Here is a 20,265-nt window from a genome sequence, read left to right on the forward strand (position 1 = left end):
GTCCCTGTTAGTGGAACAGACCATTTACTTCAGGTCTGTTGGGAGAGCCAAGGTGTGTGTTTCAAGAAGTGTTTGGACAAGCAGGTGGGGTGGAAGGACACTGCTCTTGCTTGTCCAGGTAGATTTTGGAAAGAGTTGGAGGAGAAGAGGAACTTCCTGGCCCAGGCTACTGCTCAGTGATTTTAAAGAGAGTTTCCCCTAAGAAAATGTATGTAAAGAAAGACACCTAAGAAAGATCAAGGCCTTTTCTATGGAGGAATGAATTTAACAACTTTCATGAGACCAAAGTCATAACAAAGGATAAAATGAAATGTCTCACTCTGGATAAAGTTGCCCAGCTAGTAACACATTCATCTTTAGTTCTAGTTTTTATAAAGAACTCATAAAAAGTTTTTTAAATGCCTGGCTTCCTAAGTTAAAAGTTGAACACAAACTGTTACAAAAGGCAGTCATGAACCCAAACTTTCTAAATTCCAAAACACCAACAACAAGCTGCATATTTTCCCCAAAACAGTTAAGCTAGAACATGCTGATTTGAAAATATCTCTAAATAGATGCAATTTTTGTAAGCCCTACTCCTGCTTTTGCCCTAAGGCTAATGGCAGACATGTATCATTTTTTTGATTCAGAACAGACAACAAAATATAAATGAATGTGAATTTGTTCTGTGCTTTCCATGAAGCAATCTTTTAAAGTGTATCACAGTGACAAACTCCAGGAACATCTCACCTAACAAGCAAGGTATCTATTAAGCTTCATAAATTTTTATAATTTTTAGGGTTTTTCACTTTTCTTCCCTCCCTCCCTCCCTCCCTCCCTCCTTCCCTAGATCAGCAAACTACATAGTGGTGAAAATCTTATTTTTTACACCAAATCTCAAAGAAGAAGGAATGTCTAAACCTGTTAAACAAGAGTCCTTTTAGGGAAAAATGTCCAGTATATTGAAATAAGTCATTTGCAAAAAAGGTAGCAGAACCTGTTCCAGAGCACACAGAATGAAGGAGGAAATGCACAACAGGACAGCCTGCTCAGAGTACACAGTGGGCGGGACTAGAAAAGGGGCATCTAGCCAGTACTGCAAAGGGACTCTGGTCAGTGTAGGAACAATTAAAGAGCATTCCATAAAACTTGGCTCTCCATTGGAGAAGTTAGCATCTCAAATTCTTAGTTTTCTCAACTGGAAAATTTGGGGTGGACTGGATTATGTGACTTCAGAGATGTCTTCTAGCTGCCAAATGCTACTTCATATTATGACCATTTCAATTGTCAGTTTTTAGTCCAGTTCTGTCTGTCTACCTTAAAAAGGAGCCGAGAGGCTTTGGGAAACCCAGAAGTGATAGACATAACCCAACCCCAATGATTTTATGACTCTTGGCATATTCTTGCTCTAGAGTTCAATGTCCACAGTAGAGTAGTGATTATGATGCTTGCAAGTGTCCCAATGGATCTGCTTTCACTTTCCTCTAAGGTTTGGCTGATCTTAGAGGCAGGGGCTACAACTAAGTGTACCATGGCACAGTGATGCCTCTGCTCAGGGCTTGACTAAGGAGACTTGAGATTTAACTGTGATGATGAAAGGTCTATTTCTGGGACTAATTTCTTATCCAAATGATATTCATTCTATATAGGATGACCAACCATCCCAATTTGTCCAGGACTGTGCTGCTTTTAGCACTGAAAGCCCTATGTCTTAGGCAAACCCTCAGTTCCTGACAAATTGAGATGGTTGGTCACCCTAATTCCAAAGATATTTACTGAGAATCTACTGTGAGCCAAGCCCTAGAAAAGGCACTGGGAACCCCATAAGAACAATAGACTAGGTTCTTGCTATCATGGGGATACCATCCAGGTGGGTAAGACAGACATTATACAAGGAAAAAAAAATAAGTAGTCAATCATTACAGAGAGTGATCATTACTAGGATGATGAACAGCTGTGGGGCCTTGCTTAGGGGAGGGCAGAGACATCTTCTCTCAGGGTAAGACCTGAAGGACGAGGAGTTAGGTATGAGTATTGTCAGGACAGATTAGTTCTAGGTCATTGCTAAGAATGAAGAGGCACTTCAAGAAGAATGTATCACTCTCTAAAATTATCTTATTTATCCACTTATGTATTTACTATTGGAATTATATTTTTAAAATTCTGATAGAATAATTAGAATAAAAAGTACATGAGTGAAGGCCTTATATATAACTCCTATGCCTACAACAATACTTGGTGCTTAATATATGCTGAATAAATAAATGAGTGAGAATATCGCTACCTTTTGACCTACTATGTAGCTTCCTAAACTCACTTTTCCTTTTCTCAACCAGCCCATCCATGAAACAGATGGAGTTACAGATCTTATGGACCATGGAACACTCATAAGCTCTAAAGCAGAAGCTATTCTGAGCAGTCTATGCACACTAGTTCCAGGTGAGATTTCTGAAGCATTTTTCTTTGCTCCGTGCCCATGTATTGGCTCATAAAGTGTTAGGTGCTTTGTTACCTAAATTGAGGAGAGATTTATCTCATAGTTTCAAGCCTTCAGCTTTATGATAACCAGCCTCAAACAGTGGTTTGGTTGTAGTATTACAAATTAAAAGAAGGCAAAGGTCAAACAAACTCACCATTTCCATCAGGAAATTTCCCACCTCCCCCAGAAAAGCTACCCTTTATGACCTTCTAAGTTCTGATTATGGTATCTTTTTCTCAGGGTTGAGACCTCACAGTTCTCTTGGCCTCTTTATTTGAGATTGTTACCGGAATTCAGTCCACAGCTATATCCTCTCATTTTCTACCCCCAAAATTCTCCTTACCATTCCTTGCCACTTCTGGTCCCATTGCACTCAGAGATTAGGGAAACAGCTGCCTACTTGATTGCCACCCCTTACCCCATCACTAAGACAGATACAGATACACATATATTGCCAGAATAGACTCCATGATATGTGGCATCTCAGGAAATTGAATTACTCATTTGCTCCAAAATTGCCAGTGGTTTGCTCTATTGAAGCAATCAAGGTTCTCAACCAATATTTCCAATCTTTTCTCTTATTTTTATTTTTACTTATTTTTTATTTTACTATTGTTTTGAAAAGCAAGCACACATTTTATTACCTAGAAACAAATATTTTAAAAATTCCTCACAAAAGATGCTATTCTCTCATCTCCCCATCTTCTTCCCCTTCTTCAATACCCCTGATATAAAGGACATTATTACACCTTATTAAAACTTCATGCAGGTATCCAGACAATGCTCCATCTATGTATTCTTCTGTGTTTACAAGCTGCATGTTCATATAGCCATCTACACATACCAGATAGCCTTTGTACTCCATTTTCCACTTAAGTTTCACCATTACTGGCTTTCCTGTTAATCCATTGAAGAAAGGTTTGGGATTGAGGGGCAAACTCATTGTGACAATGAGCAAATGCTGCAGGCTACTTGCTACCCACCCAGTTCTCATCTGTCTCTCCTGACTGGAGCACCTAGAGCAAAGCCCGAATTATGGAGCTTTAAAAGAAATGCTTATTTTTACTTTTACATACATACTAATCCAATTGAGTGAACTGCTTGTCTGTGTTTTCCCATCTCTATGATTTTTATCATACTATTCCATTTACCTGGAATAAACTTTCATAGTCCCAAGATATATTGTAAATTGCTCTTTCTGCCTACATTTTAGAAACCCATATTTTTATTTTTTAAGTTTATCTTTTTTAAGATTTTATTTATTTACTTTTAGAGAGACAGGAAGGAAGGGAGAAAAAAAGGGAGAGAAACATCAACATCTGAGATATACATTTATTGATTGCCTCTCACACTCCCCCAAATGGGGACCTAGCCTGCAACCCAGCCATGTACCCATGACTGAAAATCAAACCAGCAACCTTCTGGTTTATAGGCTGACACTCAATCCACCAAGCCACAATAGCCAGGACTGGAGACCCATTAAAATTATCTCAATTTTAAGTTCCGATAGGGAATTTTTAATACCTTGTACAGTTGTAATAATGAATCATATGCTATCATACTGATGATTTAATACCACAAACACATTTTTGAACACAAGTTGCATTCTCCTATAATAGTGGAAAATTGTAAGAGTGGGGAATTATAACCCACCCCACCATTCTTTTGACATTGTTTCTGTAAGTGCTGACTCTGACTAAAATGTAACTTATAGATAAACATCATCTTTGTATACGAATCCTAGGTACTGGCTTCAAAAAATACAGACTTGGACCTTTAGGCACCCCAGTTCCAGAAGATTTGCTGACCTTCAACCATGGAGTCAGGATGATGTAAAATCAAGATATGTGAATTCAGGATGACTAAACAAGGATGCTATACACCAGATCATCACTTGCCTTATTGAAACGGACTGTGCTTGTCTGCACATAGAGAACTTTTCAACCCCCTCCCTTTATTTCTTAGTTCTATTCCCTTCTCCTTCCTTAAAAAAAAAACCAAAAAAAAAACCAAACAAAAAAAACCCCAAAAACCTCTACTTCCACTGAGAGGTGGAGATGGGCTTTGAGACACGAGTTCCCCATCTTCCCAGAAGATGGACATTGTGATACGAGTCCCAACTTCTAGGTTACCAGCACCTGAAAATAAACCATTTTTCTTTACATCAGCACCTGCCTCTTGAGTATTGGCTTTCATAGCAGCAGGCAGCTGGACTTGCTTTCAGTTACTATTCTGGTGATTCTGCCAGGACTATGTGAATCCTAGTAAGGCCTGAAGGGCCCAGGCTGGGGGGTTCCAGATACTTGCAGCAGATTTACTCCTTTGCAAGGGTTGCAGGAATTTCCCAGCAGCTGTCAAGATTTCTTTATATCAAGAACTCTTCCTGTTCTCCCACTCAAGGCACCAGCAGCCTTTAAATACTTTGCTAGTGAAAGGAAATGGTTTGTTGGTGGGCTGATAAGCCCAGTCTGGTTAAGTCCCTGGTGCCACTGCCCCACTTCTTTGAACCATTTGGGATTCTGTAAGAATCAATAGGCACTGCTGGGCAGTAGGCATGGCTCAGTGACAAGAAAAAAATTTCCAGCCCCCCAGTGTTGGATTTGGTTGGAGCACTCTTGGTTTTGTTTTGGATATTGTTTGCTTTTCTTGTTACATACTGCTTCTTAATTGTCTGTTAGTTTTGTTTCCTTTTTCCTTCATGGGAGAACTTCAGGTTCTGTTTGAGAGCTTCAACTGTTTGTTTTGGTTACACTTGCTTTATTTGCTTTCTTTTCTTCTCCTTCCCTCTCCTCCCTCTCCTCCTCTTCCTCACCTTTTTCTTCTTATTATTCTTTTTTGCTTTGTTTGCCTTCTTGTCTTTATGGGGCTTGGTGTGATCTTTGCTATTTTGTACACACCAGAAATCCTGTCTCCACCATTTGGGCATCCTACATTTGGACTTCATTAAGGTCATTTGTGGTACTGGTGGGTGTGAGATAAGATTCTAAGACTATTCTCAGACCCTCCTCTTAGAGTATTTAGTTTGAGAACACTCATTTTTGAAATTTGTCTTTGCTTTGGATTTTGTATTTGCTTATGTTTTGAAAAGGAGCAACTCAGTCTCGGTCCCTAACTGTTTTGGCAAGGTCTGGTAAATGGAATAAGATCTCTTATGTGCAAGTTTTTATGTTGTTACATCATAAGGATTCTAGTCAGAAAGGATTTAAATTGATGGTTTAAAGAGGTGGAAAGACCTTACTCCCCTCTCAGACAGTAAAAATCAGAAGAAAAAATAATAAAGGAAAGGGATTACAGATAAGAAGACCATTGGGGGAGGAATTCTCAAGAAGGGAGATAGAGATAGGGAGAAGATAATATGAAAGAAAAAGAAAACATACATAGATAGATAGTAAAGCAGAGTAATAATTTTAATGACAAATGAAAAGGCCAAAAGCTCCCTTTGATTTCCCAAAACCAATTGTTTATTTCCCAAAAGAAACCCCAGGTACAATTGACAGTGGGGAACAAATTAATTGATTTCTTGTTCTGATACACTTTCATCTATAATACTGGTTGTTATCTTAAAATGTTTTTACCAAAAAAAGTCAAATTCCTTTGTCAATTGCATGGTAATCTAATCTATAACCATGTCATTGTAAATATTTTTTTGTTGTTTAGAGATGGTCATTGTTTTACATTTTGATGCATTTGTAAAAATATTACATCTTCTAACTTATTCTAGAATATGACTTTCTGAGAATAAATTTTCAGATCATACCTTTAAAATATATGAGAACATATGTGGCTCTGGGGAATGACTAGGATCATAGCGATGCTGGTGGATAATTGGGATAAACAAGAATTGATTCTGGGACTGAATGAGCTGAGGATAATTATTGTTCTTGTGACTTTGTTAAAAAATATTGCTGATTAAAAAATTTTGTTTGTTTTCATAGAGCAATTTGGTAAATTATAGCAATATTGAAGCATTTATACTTTTCTCCCTACTTGAACCCTCCAGAATTTGAAAACTTTTAATGAGTAATATTATTTTCTTGGCAATATGTTTGCATAAATTCAATAGGAATGTGATTTGTTCCACTTTTCAATTGTGGATTTATTAGCCAAGAATTTGACTGGAATTTCATGTCTGGGAGAGACATGCCTAAATTCTGGATGTCAGAAGAAAGCTTTAAGAAATGAATATTTACTTTGAAAGCCAAGAAAAGCCCCTTGTAGAAAAGGCCTGGTGCCTGGCCTATTTACATGGTTCATGGCAACCTTTCCAGGTTAGGAGTGAAGGTTGACTTCCTGGGAGGTCTCAAGAAATAACCTCAAGACATTTGGGGGACCTTGAGAACTTAAGGAACTCCTTTGTACCTGCAGGTATTGCAGGCAAAGTCTGGTGCAATTGTTTGGCATGGCTTCTCTGCCAGGTGGAGCTAATTAAAATTCAATCTGAAAATTCCTTGTAATGGTCCAGCCAAGTAGATTTAAGAAAGCCTATATGATCAATTCCTGTTGTGATCATGCAAATAATCAGGCTGAATTGAAACTGTACTTAATGCAGTAAATGAATTGGTTTTGATTAGGTTCTTTGATATAAATGAGGGTGATCTTAGGAGAAAAATTGCTTTTTAATAAAATCTATCATACACAATTGTGAATATTATTCTCTAGTTCAGTTAATTGTCTGTAACATTTTATTTTTCATTAATAAACAAGACTGGATCCTGAATTTTTCTAGTTTTCTGAAGTGTTTTGGCTACCACCATCTAACTTCAATGGATAGGATAGAAAAATTGACAGTGGAGATTTGTAACAGTTGGGAATTATAACCCACCCTATCATTTTTTGACAGTATTTCTGTAACTGCTAACTCTGGCTAATATGTAGCTTATAGATAAACATCATCTTTGTGTAAGAATTCTAGGAACTAGCATCAAAAGACACAGACTCTGACCTTTAGGCCTCCCAGCTCTAGGAGCTTTTCTGACATTCAACCATGGAGTCAGGATGATGTAAAAACAAAAAATGTGAATCCAGGACAATTAAACCAGGGTGATGCACACTGGACCATCACTTGCCTTATCAAAGTAGACTGTGCTCATCTGCACATAGAGTACTTTTCAACCCCCCCCACTCTGATCTGTCTCTTCTGTTCCCCTCTCCCTCATTATAAAAAACCTCTACCTCCACTGAGATGTGGAGATGGATTTTGAGATATGAGTCCCTCATCTTCACAGGGAGATGAGGTTTGACACATGAGTCCCCCATCTGCCAGATTGCTGACACCTGAAAATAAACCACTTTTCTTTACATCAGCACCTATCTCCTGAGTATTGACTTCTGTAGTGGCAAAGAGGTAGACCTGCTTTTGATTTTACTACTATCATAGGTTTTAAGGATTCAAAGCTATGGTCCCTGATGCTAAGTTGATTGTTAATGTATATGATTGAAGGATTCAGCATCAGCAATCACTTTGAGCATCAGAGGGTTTTCTATATAAGCAGGAATCATATGTGGCCATTCAAAATAAATTTAATAAAAGGTGATATAGGGTGACTAACATATATGGAGCATTTACTACATGTCAGGGATTGGGCTAAGTGCTTTTTATATACATATATTTATTTAATCTGTATAACAGTCATACAAAGTCCTTAATATTATCTCCACCTTAATACAAGAGGAAATCAAAGCTGGGGAAGTTTTTAAATATTGCCTAAGAATAAGCCTCTAATAAATGACACAGCCAAGATTGGATCCAGATGGGCCTGACTCTGTGGTCTTTGTATGACAAGGAGGACACAGTCTATAGAGCTGACACATAAATGTAACGTGGATTTTCTTTGTAATAGGTACTATATTTGAATTAAATCCAAAGCTTGTGTGCTTTCCTTAACCACAGAAATGGCTATGGTACAATTTAGTGGCAGAGCAATACTACGTAATGATCAAGATCACCCATAACGGAAACAGGAAGAATTTGGTTTAAATCTTGACTCAGTGTGAACTTGAACAAGTTGTTTAATCATTACAAGCTTCAGTTTTCTCACTTGTGAAATTAAAATAATAATGCTTGTTTTAGAAGAGAAATAATATCATGCTTCAGTACAGTATCTGGAATACACAGTTCACTCGATAAATGGTAGTTAATTAAATATAATTATCATTCCATTCAGCAGCCTCTTTTATCCTTAATATTTTAGCCTTTTCCAAACTCCTTTAAAAGGTATGACTATATTTGCTTATCTATTTGTGTGACTCAATTTAGTGTTGTCAAAGAACCATTTAAAAGTTGTTGCCACTCTTAAATACTTCAGTATGCAGCTCTGAAAAATATGAACATTCTTGTACATAGATATTTATATACTTAAGTTCCTAAGAAAAATCAACAATATTAACTAATATCATTTAATTTCTAGTATATATAAATATTTAAATTTCCTTTTAAAAATTTATTTTTATTGCATTTTTTCCATTACCATTTATCCCCTTATATTCTCTTCCACCTCCACCCATCCCTCCACCCCTCCACCCCCACAATCAGCACACTGCTATCCATGTCCACTGGTCCTTTTTCTTTTTTGCTTAATCCCTCCAGTCCCTAACCAACCGCCCCCCATCCCTGGAGCTGTCAGTCTGCTCTCTCTGAGTCTGTCTCTACTTTGCTTGTTAGTTTAGCTTGTTCATTAGGTTCCACAAATGAATGAGATCATATGGAATTTGTCTTTCTCTGACTGGCTTATTTCACTTAGCATAATGTTCTCCAGGTCCATCCATGTGGTCACAAGGGTAAAATTTCCTAAAGTGTTCCCAAAAACTACTCCAAAGAATTTTTTGAAACAATGTAATCAAGGTTAATAAGTTACATTTGGCTGTTGTTTTCTTTGCTCTCTTTCACAGTGTGTCAGTCCCCACTCCATAATCAGGCCTTTTTTGTTTTTCATGACTTTGCCTTTTCTGAAGACACCAGGCCACTTGTCTTCGAGAACGTACTGCTTTCTGGGTTTGTCTGATATTTTTCCTTAAGGTGCCATGTAACTTGTTCTTCTGTCTCCTAAGTTATCTATACATTGGAATACTGCTTTTTAGTTAAACATTGTGACAAGAATGATTCAAAGTTGATGCTGTATAGTTCATATTACATCACATAAAAATTTCCATGACCACTTCCTCTTCAAAATATTTTGTGGTTTTCTTGCTCTCTCTGGGGTATGGCTAGACCAACCAGTGGTTTTCCACTCTGCCTTCACTTTAGAATCTTTGGGGGAGTTTTTAAAAATATTTGTTACTGAGTTGCACCCCTAAAATTCCTGGCCTAGGGTAGGCATGGGTATTTTAGCAAAGCCTCCCCAGGTGATTCTATTGTAATCAGGGTAAAGAGTGACTGGTTTACAACACAGATTCTGAAGGCAAGAAGCACACTTTCCTTATTTACTACTAGATATTTTCAGTATTCAGGAGAATGCCTGACTCATAATTACTGCTTAATAATACATGCAAAATTAATTTTCAACATATAGCCAACTAATCTTCCCATCATACCATAACTTTTTCTTTTTTTCTAAGTGTGTATTATAAAGTCAATAAGTTAATTTTATAACTGGTTTAATAAGGACATACCACTATTTTCCAAATCTTGAAAACTGTATGTTGACTGAATAAGAATCATTTTCAAACTTCTGAGAGAGGAAAGTGCAACGATTTAGCTATAGTGTTAGATTAATTTGGTTGCAGACAATTCCACCTTTTTTTTTCTTTTCACATTACCAGTTCTTTCAGTTCTTACTGTGAGGACTGGTAAAATTATTCTAAAATTACTTACAGAGGAAGAAAGACAGGGAGTTTCTTAGGTGTTATTGTTTCTTTCAAATATATTGAGCAAATTTCAACCAGGTGGAGGAGAGCAATAGAAAGAGAAGGAATATATGTAGTTATGCTTCCATTTGCTCAAATTTAACTGTGTCCAAATCTTAAAAACAGAGTAATTTGTTAGGGCTTGCCAAAACTAACCATCTGTAGTTTCAAATACAAAAAAAAAGATAAAAATGGCCACATTTTACTAAAAAAGCTTATCCCAAAGCAAACTTAGGACATAGAGACTGTACACTTATTTACTGTACTTCTACTAAGTGGAAATCATCAATAATCTAAGAAAAAAATCAGCAAAGAGTATGATCACACAGTTTGTATCTGAAAAGGCTTTTATACAGATGGAAGATGCTCAATTTGACTCATTAACAAAAATGTGAATAAACACTATACTGAGAACTTTTCCTTTAACTCAACAGATTAGCAAAAATCCTTGTGGAGGATTACAAATGCATGTACCTTTTGGACCAACAATACCAGGCAAAGAAAATTATCCTATAGATACACATTACTTATTATGTGAAATAACACATGAAAGGTAGATGAGAAGCAACTAATTGTCTTAAGTTTTGATATATTCACAGGATAAAACACTTTGCAAATATAATAGAAAATACTAAGGAAATTGTCTTGACATGGAATGCTCATGAGCTATTTAGTAAAATAGCTATAGATTATTATGTAGTATATGCTATAAAATATATAAAAGAAAGAAAAAAGAAGCAACACATATTTGTACTATTTATGTATTATTTTTTTACCTAAAAATTTGGGGGGCAGATAAACAGAGGTGTTAAGTGGTTAGCTATTTGAGGGAAACAGTTGGAACTAGGTAGGTGGTAGAGAGTGAGAGGGGAAAAGAGGAAGGAAGCCTTTCACAAGACATCTTTTCATATCTTATGGTGTTTGGAGTGTGTGAATATATGTGTATTCAAAAATTGAAGTATTCCTGAGAAGCCCTATCAAAACTCCTGAGAAAATGTATTTTTTAAAAAATTAAAAAATATCCCAGATATTTTTATAGTCCTTATTCTTGTGGAGTTTCATAGTCAATTCTATCACTTCTCAGTTTCATGAAAAGTGAAACTGAAACTCTACATACTTCTCATACACTCAGACCTAAAACATGGACTCAGGAAAAACCACAGAAGAAAACTTATCAAGATAATTTCCAGTCTTGAGTTTTGTTGTTCCACAGAAATTAAAAGTGTTAGCATACATTTAAACATGCCCTGTTTAAAGTCCAAACAGACCATTGTTGAAAGACAGCCATCTAAAAGCTAGTGCTTACATAAAACTGAAGTAATATTGCCAAAGTACAATTAGCCTCTTTCTGTCATGGACTCTCCATGGAACCCACAGGAGACAGGGCTATCTGACAAGATGATAGGGGAATTCTATCTAAGAAAAAAAGGAGACTCTTTCTTCACAGACCAATCAATGAAAATGAAAGGAATTTTGGGTTATTCATTTGGCTCTTAGCATCTAATACTTTCAGTTATCAGTTTAATTTTTTGCACTTTCTGTTACAAAAAGTATGGGGCCCTTGCTGCAGCACCAGTCCTTTGCCAGTACAATGCATACAGGAGGTGTGTTGTAAAAGCCTGATGGACTACAGTAGAATAAATCAGTGTTCTAGGGTTTTTGTGACTTACCAAATTATATATATATGTCTTCTCTCAGCTCATTTTTCTCTGAAAATGGAGTGACAGTGGCTAACTGGAATTCCTCAGAATTTTGATCTGGTCACTAACTAATACAAAAAATATATAAGGCTTTAGAAAGTGTAAATTGAAAATAGTACTATTATAACTTCTATTATGACACAGATATAAGGAGAAAGGACAAAGGAGAGAAAAAAGGGATTCCAGGATATCCTTCATGGAGAATTGGTCTCATTTTTACAGATGAGCTAAAGGAAACTTAGATATGTTAAATAACTTGCTCAAAATCATATAGCAAGTCAGAAGAAAACTGTAGACAAATTCCCATTAAGTTGTTTTGACTGAATGTCTCATTTTTCTCCTACTCTACTTTTATTATTTTGAGCCTTGAGAACACATGGAAAATGAGAAGGAAAAGGCCACTTGATGACATGGGTCTTGGGGAGGCTGAAGAAAATGCTGAAGAAGTGATCAGAGAAGGCAGAAAAGGATAGCAAAATATTGGTGAAGCCCTGGTTGAAATGGTTATAAAAAGGAAAATAAGATGGGAGGGAGGTCATACAAAACTAACTTTTACTAAGCATGTGTGACTTACCAGTCTTTAGAAAGTCATCTTATTCAACCATCACAATCTAATTAATGGAATCTCTATTTTCTGGCTGAGCAAACAGACAAGAAGCAGTTAACAGACTTATGCAGGACCAGACAGCTAATAGGTGGCAGAGTTATGACAAAATCTGGGACTATGGAACTCTGGGTATGGCCCCTCATCACTCTTCTCATTCCACAATTACACCTAAAACTATATAATCTTATCAACCATTGTCATGTCACCCCAATCACTTCAATAAAAATATTATGCATATGTGTGTGTATGTATAAAGATTGTCATATTTAAATATTAAATATGTCATTTTAAATATTTATCATATTTAAAAATATTTATAATATGTGTTCAAAATTTTTAAATGATTTACATTCACTAAATATTTTCTTTCTGAACTTGTAGATGAAATACTAGTGAAAAGTTCAAGATAGACCCATGTTGTGAATTTTCTACATAAGAGTGAAAAATCAAGGGCCACTTCTCTAAGATTCACACCTTTAAAATCTTCTAAGAAGGAGCAGAACAGGTGGGTTCAGTCAATGAGTAAATACTAACACATAGTACTCTTTGAATGAAACTAGCCTGGAATGTTTTATTTTTCTTTACTAAGTCCCTGAATATATGACAATATCTAACACATAGAACTTTCCAAGTGTACTGTTCTGGGGGGTTACACATTCATTGAATCTTTATAAGTTTATGAAGTGAGTTCTATTATCTCCATTTTGCAAATGAGGAAACTGAGACACAGAGAGGTCAATTAACTTGTCCAAGGTCAAATGGCTAAAGAATGGTAGAGCTGGAGTTCAAGCCCAGGCAGTTCAGGTAGCACTCATCAATGCTGTGTAGTAGATGGCACTTTGGATAGTCTGTCACCTAGTGCTTCATTTAAAAAGCAATCTTGCTGCCTAAACTAAAACTCTCAAATTATGCAGTTGGACAGATAAAAACTCATTTATTTATTAAGTCATTTGAATATTCATTCATTCATTCAATATGTATTATCCATGGGGATCAGTAATAGCAAAAATCTATGTGGTTTCTGCTATCCTAGAACTCAGACGTGAGTGGGGAGAAATGCTTAAATCATTTAACTACATATAAAATGACAAACTCATAATGACTGTGAAGGAAAGGTAGATGTCATAAGATTATAAGAATTGTTAAAGAGGTATCTGTCCTAGTTGAGGGCAGTTCCTGAGGAAATGCCCTTTGACCTGGGATCACAAAGCAAGAGACCTTGAGTCTTTTAACATTTCTAAACCTCAATCCCCTGTTGTAAAATAGGGGTAGGGGATACTAAAATCTTAGTGAGGTAATGCAGAGGTTATTTCCGCACTTAGTAAGTACTTAATTAATGATAGCTTTTGGTCTTGTCATTTTTATTTTTCTCACTATTTCTTGACCAGTATCCAGTTAGAGAACAAGATAAAAGAAACAAAGATTTAGAATTATAACAACCACAAAAGTAGAAAGTACAGGGGAGCAAAAGAAAGTATTTTTTAAATGCTATGTATTTTTATTATAATTTTTTTAATAAATAGAGTTCTACAGTAAAATGAGCAGTATGTTGTAAGTAACCAAAAGGAAAAGTAAATGCATACAGGAAACCTAATGCTTTGTTAATGCTTTTCTGACACCCCAAGGGTGTTGTCATGATATTCCTTATGTCTGCTAATAGCATGTTCTTCTGTGTTTTTCAGTATTTCTTTCAGCATTAGTCCTAGATTGACTGATTGAAATGCTCTTTTGCCCAGAGGTTAATCTTACAGCATATGGAAGAAAGGGTTAGACTGACTTTCCTTGGATGAGTAAGGACTGTGGGCATGACGGTAGAGGACCTGGAGTGCTAAGGAGGGAAGGTGTTTCCAAGCTGATACAGGTATCACAGAGGACTTCCAGCCCAACTGCTCTCTGCTCCAGCTTAGCAAGGAAAAGAAGAAGAGCATGAGTTGGTAGATACTTATTTACTCTTAGTTCCTGAAATGTGAGGTGTACTTGGAAGAGCCTCTCAGGAGCTGGGTTAAGTAATGCCACATTCTTCAGACAGAAATTTGCTCATGTCTCCTTGGGGAGAGCACTTCAAAGGTCTAGAGAACACTTGAAAAAGCTGGGAGCCTCGTCAGTGACTAGTGTTGTCAGATGGAGACATGCGCCCTGGAAATCCATGAGTACACAGCCAGACCAGCAGGGGGGTGAGGTGCTCCTGGGGGGCTGTAATGATGGGGACAGAGCCCATTCTTATCCACAATTCTGACTCCACACTGCCTCATGGTGGTGGGGGACAGGGGAAGACCTGTGGAGGACAGGAAGGCAGTGGGGAGGGGGCCTACGAGCATCCAGGCCCATCTCTTTGTCCAGGCTCAGTCTGGACTTTAGCTTTCACCCCCCATTTAACCCAGCTGGCTTTGTCCCCATAGTGTCCAATCCTTGCAACAGCACCTTTCAGGACTTTCCTTGACTCTGGTACTCTGGAAAAAAGTTCTCTGTCCTTTATTCCTGTTATTTTGGGGCACCTTTAGCCCTGGCATCTTCATCAGTGAAATATTTCCTTTTCCTTAAGTGGTCTAAAAGCAACTGACATATGTGCCTAACCTCCTTTCTTTCTATTCCTTCTGGGAGAAACTCTAAAATATTAAAGGGAGCTAGCTTACACTAGGAGATATGGGACATTAAGTGTAGACAGACCTAAAAAGCCATCATTAACTACAAATGGAATTACCATGTTCCCTTTAAACACAATGGTGTTTTTCTCATCATCATGGGTAAACACTGGAGGTGTCTCATGTTTCCAGGGTGATTCCAAGGGGGGCTGACCTTCTATTAAAAAGATAAGTTTTGTAGCTACATGTGCATTTCTCCCCTTGTAATTAGACCATTGAATCTGAATATTGACCAATGACACAGCAGTATTTTTAGTATTTTTCCCCCTCCTCTTCCAAGCACACACATATGCACAGACTGGAGGCAGGGAAGGGTGTATAAAGACCAGGAAAGAAATGAGGCAGGAAGAAAGCTTGAGGGTTAAGGAGGCAATAAATACAATCACCACAGCAAATCCAGGACTGAGAGAAGCTGCTTAAAGGCAAGATTACCTCCAAGCCTCTTTCTCCAGAAGCTCCCTTCTTCAAGTTCCTCATTACATAGGCAAAGAGGGCAGGCAGGTGCTGCTAGAGTTACAAGGGTGGGGCTCTACTTTGTTTAAATTCTTAATCTTAAAACCACACAGCAAAGAGGATGCCTTTTCTTCCCTAGAATTTAAAGAATGTGTTTTAAAATATATTTCCTATGTACATGTAGTCACTGGGTTATTTACCATGCCTAGCATGGAGTAGGTAGCGAGTACGTGATTGTTGAATGAACTGTGTGTTTCCTGATGGCCAGGTAACTGACTCCTGCTGCCTTCGCAGCAAAAAATTTGAATTATCTGTCCTGTGTCAGAAACAATAGGCCCCAGTCATGCAGCTCTTCTGATTGAGGTCTCCAGAAATAGGAAACCACTTTTTGTTTATTTCTTGACCTGTGACTACTGTATCTGGAGCTTATCTCTAGAAATAAAAGGAAAATAAAATCTCTCCAAACAATTTATTTTTTAAAAAGGGACCCTCCCCCAACAATGTTTGCTGCCACCTTCTTTTTTTCTCTGCTTCCTCCTTTCAACTTGACATCCTCTCAAACGCTACCTGACAGACTACTGCAATCACCCCGTGAATGTAAGTAATTTCCTTATTGACAGCCTCCCATTCCCTCTGACATCTGCCAGCACTCCCTGACACTTGAATAAGCATTAAGACATTAACAGTCTGGCACAGGTTTAAGAGCTGGAATAGTAATGCTTGGCAGGCCTGCTGCACAAAGCCACATGCACAGAGAGACCCCCCACTCATTCAGCTCGGCCGTCCTTCTGGTTAGAAAATGTGGTGGAGCTCAGAGTAAATGCCGATTATTCGCTCGACTGCTCTGGCATTTCAGTGTCTCCTTAGACACACCAGATTGTAAAGGAAAGAAAAAGAAAAGAAAAACAAGAACATGTCTGCTTGTAAGACAGTGTAAGTGAGAAATGGATGTTCATAAAAAGGCCAGTCTTGACTCATTGGGATGAGTTTGTATTTTAGAGACTGACTTAGAATAAGAAGCAAAGTCAAGCTCCCCTGACTTAAACATAGAACTTGCATCATGTTTTTCTCTGATAATATCATTTTTTCCCCTAATATAAGCTGGCAAATGTTATCTTTGTACCTTGGATTTCTGAAAGCCAATTTTCAGATCCTCATACAGAAAATTATTAGGAAAGAACACTACAGTAGGCTTTGTTGCCAGATTCTGTTCATTGAGGAATGGCAAAGCTATTAACCTGCTTGATATTAAACTGTTAAAGTGAGTCAGAGAGCTGCCTCCACTCTATTCTAAGTAGGGCTTGTTTTGAGTCAGAAACCCGTACTCTGCATAGGTAATGCTAAAATTAATGTCAAAATAGAAGGGGCAGAACTGTGAATGTGACACTTTTTTCTTGAGTGAAAAATGACTCAATATAGCTGCACTTAGGAAACAAAAGAAGAGTTAAGATAGCTTTTACATAAGGTCAAGGCAGTCAGTCTAATAAATGGATCAGGCTAGATGTTTCCGTGAGGAGCATTCTGTGGCTCAAGGCCTGGACAATCTTTGGGAACTAGGAACCCAGATTTCTGCCTCCCCTCTTTTTGGCCCACAGTTAGGGCAGAGTCCTCACAGAGAACTGCTATTTACATAATGACTCCTTTTGCATACACCTTATTTCCTTGTTGTTTGATCTGAGCCTGTGGTTATTATCTCTGATTTGCAAATAAGAGAGAGAGAGAGAAAGAGAGAGAGAGAAGCTCAAAGGATACAGGACTTTCCCCAAATCACACAGGTAGTGAAAGGTGGAGGCCCAAATTGGCTCTGGGTCTTGACGCCCGAGTTGTGTGTTTCCATCACATCAGCTTCCTTCCAGCCCAGAGAATTTGGTCAAAATTACCAGAGGAAGGGACAGTAAACTGGGAGGACAGCGGGCAGTCTGTGATGGTAACTAGGCTGACTGACTGGTGTCTGAGTGTAACCACAAAGCATCTTCTAATTCACAGAAAGTAGCTGCTTAGATGGGCAGGGTGGTTCCCTTCAGACTGAACTCATTCCATCCTACACAGCAGGATAATCGGATGAGGGCCAGCCACATGGGGGTGGGGCAGGCATGGATGGGCAGGGGGAGTTGCAGTTCTTAAACTAAATTACAGTCATTCGCTATTTAATGGTGGGGATGTGTTCTGAGAAATGCATTGTTAGGAGATTCCATTGTCATTCAAACACCAGATTGAACTCACACAAATCTAGATGGATAGCCTACTACACACCTAGGTTATATAGTATATAGCCTTTTGCTCCCAGGTTACCAGACTGTACTGCATGTTACTGTACAAAACACATGACAGTAATTCAATCAAGGAGAAAATGATGCCATCAAGAGACACAGTATACAAGAAAGGTATGAGGCTGCGGCTAGCATAACACAACATGCTGTTTACAGCAAACATTTTTCATATAAGTAGAAAAAGTACACTAAAATAATGATAAAAAAGTATAGTATAGTAAGTACAGAAATCAATAACATAGTCATTTGTTATCAAGGATTATGTCCTGTGCATACGTGTACATGCTATACTTTTCTGTGACTAGCATCACAGTAGGTTTGCACCAGCACCACCACAAACCATGAGTAATGTGATTTGCTACCCTTTTAAGAGGGATACAACATTACTAGGTGATAAGAATTTTTCAGATTCATTATAATTTCTTGGGACCGCCATCATCTGTTTAGTAGGATCTGTTGCTGATAAAAGGTAGTTACCCAGTACATGACTATAAACACCACCTCCAAGAATGCTCACACAAACCTTGGATGTTTAACAATAAGGTCTTTGGTTATGTAAACAGTATGGAATTTCCTTAAAAACATAAAAAAATGGAACTGCCTTGTTACCCAATGATCCTACTTCTGGGTATTTATCCAAGGAAACACAAAACACTAGTGTGAAAGAATGTATGCACCCCTATGTTCATTGCCGCATTATTGACAATAACCAGGATATGGAAGCAACCCAAGTGTCCATCAATAGAAGAGCAATAAAAGAGTAGTGGTACATATATCCAATATACAATGGAATATTACTTGGTCATAAAAAAGAATGATATCTCACCATTTGCAGAAGCTGGATGGACCTAGAAGCTATTATGCTCAGTGAAATAAGTCAGCCAGAGAAAGACAAATACCATATGATTTCACTTATATGTGGAATCTATAGAAGAAAATAATAAATAAATAAATAAATAAACAAACAAACAAAATTGAAACAGACTCATAGACACAAAGAGCAGGCTGGTGGTTGCTGAAGGGAAGGAGGTTATAGGGGACTGGGTGGAAGTGGTGTAACAAATAGGCAGTTACAAAATAGTGACAAGGATTAAAGTACAGCATAGGAAGTATAGTCAATAATACTGTAATGACTATGTTTGGGGCCAGGTAGGTACTGAAATATCAGGGGGAACACTTTGTAAACTGTATGCTTGTCTTAACCACTATGCTATATACCTGAAACCAATACAAAATAATACTGAAAGTGAAGTTTAACTGAAGAAGAAAAAAAGACTATGGGCTTTGGAGCCAAGGAGGCCTGAATTCGAATTCTGCCTCTTCTCAGCTACGTAGGCTGGTCTAAATTAACTAAATCGAAATTTCTTCATTTATAAAATCATGATGACAACCATGGCTTCCTTACAGACTTGTTATGAGGACTAATTGAGCTAAAGCTCATCAATGTTTAACATAGTAGATGCTCTAACATAAATGTTAATACCTTGTTATTATTAATTGATGTACAGGCTCATCACTTTAGTGATTGTCCACTCAACACCTGTCTTTGGATGCCCTACACTTACTTCACATTCATTCCCCAAGCCAGTTAATCCTCCAGGTAACTATAATAATTGCAACAAAAGCTATTGAAAGTTTAATCTGTGTCCTATGCACAATATTTTTCTTATTTAATCCTACAAGTTATGAGTTATATTTCATTTTTACAGATTGAGCAATCAAAGCTCAGAAAGGTTAAGCAACCTACCGAAAGTTTCACAGATGCTAAGTGTCAGACTGGGCTTCAAAGCTAGGGTCCTCTGATGCCAAAGTCCACCTTATACTTCTGGGCTAAGCCCATGCCAAAGAGGCTGCAAACTGTGGGCACTTTGATTCTTCTGCCTTGGTCTCCCATCCACACGATCAGGAATTCCTCTTCTACTATTCCACCTGCTGGGAATCTTTCACATCTTGTCTGTGCTTTGCATGCACTCCAACTGCCCTGGTTCAGGACTGCTTCTCCATCTGCCACACATCAGTTGCTTTCAGGATGTCCTTTCTTCTACTCAAGTTTCTTTCTAGTTCACCCCCACCACACACACACAAACACACACACACACACACACACACACACACACAATACCACCTGAGTAATCCCCCAAAGCCTAGTTCTCATGTTTTTCCTGCAGAAGCCCTTCAATGACCCCCATATTATGCAGAAGAAAAATTATTCTGGTCAGCGTGATGATAAAGGTTTACTTCCTCTATAAATGTGCAAGTTAGCTTTTTGGTTCCCACTACTTCTCTTTGCACA

At 37.7% G+C, this 20,265-nt stretch overlaps 2 protein-coding genes across 3 annotated transcripts in view; both read right to left on the reverse strand.

Moving 5' to 3' along the window:
• RASGEF1B (RasGEF domain family member 1B) overlaps positions 1–20,005 on the reverse strand; it is a 63,992-nt gene extending 43,987 nt beyond the window's left edge. Inside the window, exons 1-2 of one of the 2 annotated variants that reach the window (XM_045858067.1) lie at positions 19,720–20,005; positions 18,799–18,897 (exon numbers count right to left, since the gene is read on the reverse strand). In XM_045858067.1, coding sequence (XP_045714023.1) covers positions 18,799–18,801 — 3 coding nt within the window. In that variant the 5' untranslated portion in view covers positions 18,802–18,897; positions 19,720–20,005. The remainder of the gene's footprint in view (positions 1–18,798; positions 18,898–19,719) is intronic. The other variant, XM_045858069.1, reaches the window with a different exon arrangement.
• Positions 3,005–3,401, reverse strand: LOC123831251 (small nuclear ribonucleoprotein F-like). Its single transcript, XM_045858070.1, has one exon. It carries the CDS (start codon positions 3,399–3,401, stop codon positions 3,141–3,143), a length of 261 nt encoding a protein of 86 aa, XP_045714026.1. The 3' UTR covers positions 3,005–3,140.
• Positions 20,006–20,265: the final 260 nt, after the last annotated feature.

The sequence above is a fragment of the Phyllostomus hastatus genome, unplaced genomic scaffold (assembly GCF_019186645.2).
Source record: "Phyllostomus hastatus isolate PE091 unplaced genomic scaffold, TTU_PhHast_1.1 phas_scaffold_1674, whole genome shotgun sequence".
Taxonomy (NCBI): Eukaryota; Metazoa; Chordata; class Mammalia; order Chiroptera; family Phyllostomidae; genus Phyllostomus; species Phyllostomus hastatus.